Raw genomic sequence first — 8,982 nt, 5'->3', positions numbered from 1 at the left:
GGTTGGTGATTCGGGCTCCCCTAGTCCACGCTGACTCCATCTTCCGTAAAACGTGGGGCACTGTGGAGCAATAGTGCCACGCGCCGGACAGGCCGCCAGGGCTTACGACGATCCGTACTGGCTACAGTGGCTGACGGCGACAGGGACACCTCCTCTCCATACCGCTGACCGTGGCAGCCGGATGGGACAGGCCACGATGCCTCAACGGCTCCTGACGTCACCGCCTCGGGAAGGAGCGGAAGCCGAAGCCGGCCAAGCCGGCCAGTAAACTATAGGGTCTTATATGTAAAGTGCCGGCGCCTATATAAGCCGCACTACCCCCTCTCGTGCAGGGGATCGATCATTCTTACTTCACTCCACCCATAGAGCTGCCCTGAGAGAGAGACCATCGTCTCCCTTAGCCTCCCAGGAGCAGCCGGACATAGCTCTAGGAGCACCATTGTATTGTGTGATCATCATATACACTCATAGCAGGAGTAGAGGTTTTACCTCCATCGGAGGGCCTCGAACCTGGGTACGTCGCCGTGTCGCTCGTGCCCATACCCGCATCAGGATACCGCCGTGAGATCCCTCAGGAACCACTTCGATTAGCCACCCTATGGCATATGCCGTGACGATACCACGACAATGCATTCGATTTTTTTTCCGGGTAAAGATCCAGGCCTTTGATGCGAAAGAAAGCACTCTTGCAATACACTGTCCACATCTCTCCATCAGCTTAATTTTGCTAACGCCCTAAGAAACTTCAAGGTTTCATAGTTCCTTGAGAACCCCATAAATTTTGTTTTTAAACATCTTGCCTGTCCATTTCCTCAAACTCATAAAGTGCATGTAATCCCGGAAACCCCAAACGTAGCCCCAGCTACATGGCCCTTTTTTTTTTCTTCCGAAATTCGAATTCAATATTTTAAAGTTTTTCTTACAAAATAAAAAAATGTTTTTAGATGTAGCCCATGGTGTAATCTACCACTGTGCAAAATATTAGGATGAACTATGCTACACAAAAATAACAAATTCTGACGAACGCCGGAGGTTTCAAAAATGTGTGTTGTTCACTATTCAAGACCCACCATTCTGTGAATTTGCACAATCCAAAATATCGAGTCCTTCGTATTGCTCTTTTCTGCATAGTGGTAGAGTACTCCATTATCTACCAGCAAATTGTTGTATATAACTTTTCGAAACTATGAAATACGTACTATTTTTTGAAACTTTGAAAAAAAATGGCTCAATATAGCCCAAGAGCTCCAAAACGGCACACTCATGTAACCCTTCCCATCAAGGATGACGTCATACACATGTCACCAGACGCCATGCCACTTATTTCTTACAAGTCATCGAATATGCTTTTTGTTGGTGCAACCTTTATGCGCCACCAGGACCATTCTCTAGTGTACAATGTAGCTAACTTTGTCAAATTCGAAAGATAAAGAAAAACTATTGATAAACATCTGAAGAGAGGCTGAACAAAAACTCTCATGCACATAGGAGTAGGAGTAGAACCTTCTTCCCATAAACAAGTTGCAACCCAGAATTAGATGACGATTGGCAACCCAGGGCCTCTTTTCACATGCGCCCCTGAAGTCCTCGGCTCTCCCAACGCGACGGACACGTACGCTTCGGGGTTGGTGGCACAGCAGTACAGCACAGAGCACGCAGCCACCGTACGAGACCGAGACCCAAGGGAGAAAGACGGGTAGGTAGTGGACCGGTGAGGCGAGGCGGCCGAGGTGACTGACGCCGTATAAATGGCTGGCCTGCCCAATCCCACCATTCAAGGACGGAACGAAGGAGCCACCTGCCATTCCCCGTCCACCCAGCCAGCGGCAACTTCTCCTCCGACGCGGCGCGCTTGCTCCCCGCGCGCCCGCATCTCGATCGCCACTGGTCAGTGCTCCATCTCCAACCCCAACCCCACCCCGGCTGCGCAGATTCTCTCGCTCGAGTAGAGTCGCTCCAGTTCCGCTATCACGGGCGAGCAGGTCGTCCGAGGTTTCTCTGATCGGTGGCTCGTCGCAATCCGCTCGGCTGCCTAACCTGTTCCGGCAAGTCTTTTTGCGGGGGTTTGTTTTGGGTGAGCAGGGGGTCGCGCTTTCCTTTCCCCGTGTGATTTCACTTTTCTAGATAGATTTCCTCGGCCGCCGCGCCGTGTTTCGCTCGCGCGGCGGCTGGGCGCTGTGGATCTCGTGCCGTGACGCCTACGCGCGCCGCGATGGGGATGTTCGGCTTCTTCCTGCTCCCAGATTTGAGGAGGATCCCTCCCATTAAATGCCACCAATTGTGGTTAAGCTTTTCTTCAGCTAGCGTTCCTTGGTTTTTTTTTGCGTTCCTTGGTTGGTTCTGGGAGTCCGGATGTAGGGGCTGCACGCCTTTCCCGTTCCGGGGAATCTGCTCTCCGCCGGATGTTTCTTTGGGCTGTTCCTTTTGCGGGGTGCGGTTTCGCTTGCTGACGCGAATTTAGGGAATGTTGTTTTGGTCCTTTTGAGTCCCTCCCTGTTTCTGTTCTACAACTAGAGTTACTAGAAAAAAGTAGAATTATTCTACTTCTATTTTTCACCGCAAGGTCAAACTTCGGATTGGAGTACGGGCTTATGTTCCTGAAATGTTGTCCAAATTGGATTTGAGTTCTACTTTAGTTGTACTAGCTGAATTCTAGAGGCGGGTTCGTTTGTTGCAAACCCGAATTCAGCGAATCTTGCTTTGATCCTTTTGAGTTCTTGCCTGTTCCAGTAATACTACTAGTACAAGATCCAACTCGGAACTGAAAGTACGGGCTCGTTTTCCAGAAAGCTTGTCCAAATTGAATTGAGCTCTACTTGAAGTTGTACTATCTGAAATCAGTGCTGTGGAGTTGCGATCGGTGTACTAGTTCATAATGGCATATGTTTGTTTACTGTTCTTTGCAGTTGGAGAGATAAGTTGAGATCACTTTGTTATCACCGAGTATTGGAAATGGAGTAGTATTTCACTTCAAATGAAAGTGTGATTTTAGATCTATTTATGTGCAGTTTTTTTCGTTTCCAGCTTTTTTTTTTTTTGAGGGAAGGTTTCAAGCTTTTAGGGGCAATAGTAGCATGACATGCCTTAGTATAATAATTTTTCAACGGATGGAACAGACCAGACATGCCTTAGTGTAATTTGGCAACACATGGAACAGACCAGACCAGACCAAGCAAACTATTCATACGTTCTTGCTAGCTAATTTTGTCTGATATTGGTTCTTCCATTTCAATGAGTGGCATGGCAATTGCCATTTAATCATATCTTGCTCACTTTGTTAGGTGTACTGTTGAAGAAGCAAGAGAATCATCCTATTTGTCATGGCGGGAACTGACTCTTCGGCGTCATCGAGACAAAGCAGTTTTAACTCTTTAGCAAAGGACCTAGAACTTCCTCTAGAGCAAGGGTGCCTCTCTATCATTGTACTTGGGGCTTCTGGAGACCTTGCCAAGAAGAAAACCTTCCCAGCACTGTACCACCTTTTTGAGCAGGTAGTTTGACATTGACTAGTTGCTTCTTATGCAATTTGCAAAATCTATGTTGCGAAAAGGAATCTACCTTCAGCAAGTAATCCCTATTCATTTTCTTGGAATGACCTGATCACAAGTATAAGTGCAAACACCTGTAACCATGTTTCCCCCTGGATCTGAATTAATGCTTCAGGAGTCAGGTCAAAGGACTGGTTTAAGCTTCCACTTATTCAACAACCACCTGTGTTACACACAATTTTTAAACACGCTATTATTCTCAGGCCAGCTTTTATATTGATTTACTTTAATGCTCTTTGTTACAGGGGTTTATACAAGCTGGTGAAGTGCATATATTTGGGTACGCGAGATCAAATCTTTCTGACGAGGGGTTGAGAGAACGCATCCGTGGGTAAGTCTCTAATGGTTGGAACTAATTCTGTGGTAGCGTAACATGTAGTTTAAGTTGTGCTAAGAACCTCCTTGATTTCGATAGTAAATATTATTTAGAAGAAAGCTCTTATTGTGTTCTCGAGAAAATGAGTCAGGCTTTTACATCTTGCTGTTGCATTTAGACTCTTGTAGGTTCTTAGAGCATGCTTGCATCTCTATCTGCCAGGATTCTGCTTACTAGGATGTGTGTCTGCCAAATTAGATTTCATTCCTGGAAGCACAGACACTGTTTATTACTTGATCTTCGATTTGCTATACAAACTGAGACGCTGGTTTCCTGAAATTGGAAAAAAGTGTGTACCTACAGTTACTGAACTGCAATAATAAAGTTTACATGTTTTCATGGCATTATCTTAAATAATTTACAGATACCTCAAAGGAGCCTCAGAGGAACATCTTACAGAATTCTTGCAACTGGTAAGTTGTTGTATATAATTATATAACTAATAATTTCTAACCTAACATGTACGTCATTATAATAAATTTGTATTGCAGATAAAATATGTTAGTGGTTCCTATGACAGCGGGGAAGGATTTGATAAATTGAACAAGGAAATATCGGAGGTAGAGATGTCAAACAAATCGGGAAGCTCTCGCAGGCTCTTTTATTTGGCATTGCCTCCATCAGTCTACCCTTCAGTGTGCAAAATGATACGAACATATTGCATGAATCCAAGTAAGTTTCTTTCCTATGCTTCCTCAGAAGCTTTATCTTCATCAGGACCTTTTTTCCTTAGTTTATAGGGAAATAAATGCATATAGTTTTATCCAGTACTTCCAGCCATGGTTTCGAAGGCGTCAAGCAGTAATGAGGACATGATCATTTGAAGATTTTAGTGTTACCTGTTGTTCACTTCAGTTCAGAAAAAACCCGAAACTGCATACTCAATTGCAATTTACTTTTGTCAAATTTTAGGACAATCAATAATGTTGTGCGAATGTGCTTGCAGCTTCTCGTGCTGGATGGACTAGAGTAATTGTTGAGAAGCCATTTGGAAAGGACCTGGACTCTGCAGAAGAATTAAGTTCCCAACTTGGGGAGCTATTCGAGGAAGATCAGCTCTATAGGATTGACCACTACTTGGGAAAAGAGTTGGTCCAAAACTTGGTAATGTTTATAACTTTCTTCAGATATTTGTACGTTCCTAACATTGGGCTAACTCTTTTTGAACTAACCACATTTCACAGCTAGTGCTTCGTTTTGCGAACCGTTTGTTCTTGCCTCTTTGGAACCGTGACAATGTTGATAATATACAGGTACTCTTGTTTCTCCTTGTTAGTTAGCACTTAGCAGTTGTTAACTTACAAAGTTACAATTGGTGACACAAATAATCCATAAGTTGCCGTTACTGCACCATGTAAGTTTTTTTGTAGGTTATTGCGTACATCTTTGCTACTTATAACTTATTTTTATCTTTATTGAGTTAAATTAAATTGTACCTAATAACATTGACACTTGTGGTTAGTTGTGCGCCAGCTACAAAGTAGGAATTTAATAATAGCTTCAGACTGTAATGAATTTGAACTTGCAGATTGTATTCAGAGAGGACTTCGGAACTGATGGGCGTGGGGGATATTTTGATCAATATGGGTATGTAGAAGCACTACATTCATTAATAAGTTCTCTAATATAAAATTGTACCCTTATAGTTATATAATAAACCATGCCCTTATAAGTAAGTAAAGAATATTAATCTTGTAGCATATCTGGTAAGCCAGGTAAGTTCTGATATATTTTAGATATGTCCATGGTTCTAGTTGGTACTGATCAATATATTTATTTTTGTATTTGAAATGTGACATTGTGTATTTGGCTTTGTTGGTGATGTTTTGCTAAGTTTAACATTGAAAATTATTACAATTTAACAGCAACTAAGACACTCAATACTGAATTCTAGTAAATTTCAGTCAGCTTATATCACCCTCAACTATCAGGATGTTCCCTGCGTATCTGTGTTACTTTCTTTTTTGCGAAATTCGTATCTGTATTACTTAGTGTAGAAGTACCTAACCTCCCTCTTGTTACTGCAGAATCATTCGTGATATCATTCAGAACCATTTGTTGCAGGTAAAATTAAGGATTTGTTAATACCCCAAACAATATTGTTTGGTAATCATTCCGACTTCAGTATTTACTATTCAGTCTTTTAACGGCTTGAGACAGTAAACCGTTGTTATTATAATACTTTTATCTGGGTAACATTCAGTATATTTAACATTGATGTCACAGCTTTGATGCTGATTTTTTCCCGGGAAAATCAGCTTCATGCTGATTCATATATGGTTCAACTAATACATGCTTAAACTGTCTGTAGAGTACAAATGTTCTTAGGAGCTAAACAGTCCAATAATAATTGTTGCTACCTTGTGCAGGTTTTCTGTTTGGTTGCAATGGAAAAGCCTGTATCTCTTAAGCCCGAGCACATTAGAGATGAAAAAGTCAAGGTTCTTATCGTTCTCTACTCTCAAGTGCTACTACTGCAGTGCAGCTTGTCTAGTTTGTTGTAACTTGATTTCATATGTGAAGTGTAGCAGAGTACACATCTTATACTTGTCCTGTTGGCTTAGTGCAAAACAAAATCAATTTCCTGTGGTAATGTCAGGTTCTGCAATCTGTGAACCCGATAAAGGACGAAGAGGTAGTCCTTGGACAATATCAGGGCTACAAGGATGATCCTACAGTGCCAGATGACTCCAATACCCCAACATTTGCATCTATTGTACTTCGGGTACACAACGAAAGATGGGAAGGTTTGTCTTTCAACCAGTATCTGTCTTTGACTTGAGATGTCTTTGTCTGGATCATAGCATCTCCATTTCTGGTATTGACTCCCAAATATTCTTAACCTGCAGGTGTTCCTTTCATCCTTAAAGCTGGTAAAGCATTGAACTCAAGGAAAGCGGAAATTCGTGTGCAGTTCAAGGATGTTCCTGGTGACATTTTCAGATGTATGTGCTCCAGATAATTTTTATGGTGTAGTGAAAGTCAACTCTGTGTATATACAATGTTCTTACTTACTCAATTGTGTTTTTGGGTACCGCTGCTACCAAGTGCCCTTACATTAACTAGGCGGTAGAAAACTAGAAGCACTTTCATAAGTTTGATACAGTTAATAGGTAAAGTTGCACTGATAGTACAAAATGAGCAAAACTGATCCGTGCACTTGCCTTATGTTGTATTAAATATACACTAATAGGAATAATTGTGTACAAAACAGAAAACTAGATAAACAATGCAAGAGAGTGTCTGGCTTTCCACTAACATAGTATAAGGCATTATTATTATTATTATGTTTGAGAATAATATAATGCATTAGTTGTCGTTTAACTTGTCTAAAATTTGATAGCTTATTTGTTATGTCGTTCATCCCCTACTATTATGGCATGTTAGTTGATTTGTTAAGGTGTTAGATGAAGATGACTCTTTCCTCATATTTTAGCTTAGTTGAATGCCACTGTTGTTGATACATTTTTGCTATCAGTATTAAGATGACTCTATCCTCATATTTTAGCTTAGTTGAATGCCACTGTTGTTCTCTTTTATGTCCAGGTCAAAATTTGAGATCTCTTGACTGAACTAATTTTAACATGTTGAAGGTAAGAAGCAAGGACGAAATGAGTTTGTCATACGCCTCCAGCCATCAGAAGCCATGTACATGAAACTAACTGTAAGTCCAGCCACTTATGCAATGTCTAATGTTTTTTTTTTTTTCAGTAAAGCTTTCTGACATTTGAGCAGAACATAACTGCTAACATAATTTACTGATATTACATGCAGGTGAAGAAACCTGGATTAGAAATGGCTACTGAACAGAGTGAACTTGATCTGTCATATGGGATGCGGTACCAAAATGTCACTATTCCAGAGGCATACGAACGCCTCATTTTGGATACGTATGTGTCATCCTTCCTGAATTAACATATATTCTTGAAAGAGAAATTTATTCGATCCTAAAATCACTAAAGCATGCATAAATTCCACATATTCCATGACATGTATGGCTTTATCCATAATCACCTTATAGTGGTAATACGCACTGATGGGCACCCACGTTTCCACAGGATAAGAGGAGACCAGCAACACTTTGTGCGCCGAGATGAGTTGAAGGTTTGTCTACACCCTAGAAAATTTTCTTTAGGGGATCCTTCTGTTTATTTCTCCATCTGAACGGAACTCTTCTGCTTTCCATTCTCCCCCTGACACTGTATCTGGTGATTTCAGGCTGCCTGGCAGATCTTCACTCCCTTGTTGCATGACATCGACGCGGGGAAGCTGAAGTCTGTTTCATATCAGCCTGGTAGCCGAGGCCCCAAGGAAGCTGATGAACTGAGTGAGAAGGTCGGGTATATGCAGACCCACGGTTACATATGGATACCACCCACCCTTGCATAGAGTGCCTCCATTCAAATCCTAGTAGGTATCATTTAGATAGGAAGAGTGGAACTTTCACGGATAATGTTACGAGCTTTCCCTGTAACCCCGATTACCTGGCGTTGTAATAACAGATCTGCTTGGCCAAATATAACCCACTATGGTGTGAAATAAAAAGAAATGCAGTGTTCCAATAATCGTTCACTTAACTGCTAAGATTGATGTTCTGTATTCTGATGGAATGTTAGACATGTTGCATTAGGCAAATCTGCTATACCTTATCTGATACTGATATTGAAGAGATTTCCACACGATGTGGACCACATCACCAAGACACCAACCCAGTTTGATGTTCTTCACTCAACAGGAAATAATAGTCTAAGAATTCATTAGACATACATTCCCAATTTTTAAAGCATTTTGGAGCTTTGATGGTAGGCGTTTGTTGAGGTGCACCTCAAAGAGAGCGGGAATAGAGAGGTTCTTTCGGCTCATGGAATTTTTCTGCATCGTCCAATAGCATGCAATCTAACGGTCAAGATGGCCTGATACCTTGATTAATTCTGTGGCTAGTAGCAAATCAGCTGGAGATGGTGCTAACTGAATATCCAAGAAAAATCGCAATAATTTGAAGTTATTAAGTGCTAGAAATGTGATCCATTTTTCGATAAAGGGAATATATTAATATCA

At 41.5% G+C, this 8,982-nt stretch overlaps 1 protein-coding gene across 1 annotated transcript; it reads left to right on the top strand.

The window, feature by feature from the left end:
- The first annotated feature begins 1,733 nt into the window (after positions 1-1,733).
- LOC127335320 (glucose-6-phosphate 1-dehydrogenase, cytoplasmic isoform) lies at positions 1,734-8,489 on the top strand. The gene is made up of 16 exons (XM_051361939.2): positions 1,734-1,887; positions 3,282-3,491; positions 3,794-3,879; positions 4,289-4,337; positions 4,416-4,596; positions 4,871-5,028; positions 5,109-5,177; positions 5,453-5,511; positions 5,952-5,988; positions 6,294-6,365; positions 6,524-6,671; positions 6,774-6,869; positions 7,518-7,588; positions 7,699-7,814; positions 7,983-8,028; positions 8,143-8,489. Exons 2-16 carry the CDS (start codon positions 3,321-3,323, stop codon positions 8,311-8,313), a joined length of 1,530 nt encoding a protein of 509 aa, XP_051217899.1. The 5' UTR covers positions 1,734-1,887; positions 3,282-3,320; the 3' UTR covers positions 8,314-8,489.
- The last annotated feature ends 493 nt before the right edge of the window (positions 8,490-8,982 follow it).

Source organism: Lolium perenne, chromosome 2 (genome assembly GCF_019359855.2).
Source record: "Lolium perenne isolate Kyuss_39 chromosome 2, Kyuss_2.0, whole genome shotgun sequence".
Taxonomy (NCBI): Eukaryota; Viridiplantae; Streptophyta; class Magnoliopsida; order Poales; family Poaceae; genus Lolium; species Lolium perenne.
This window is presented reverse-complemented; position numbering and strand designations above follow the sequence as displayed.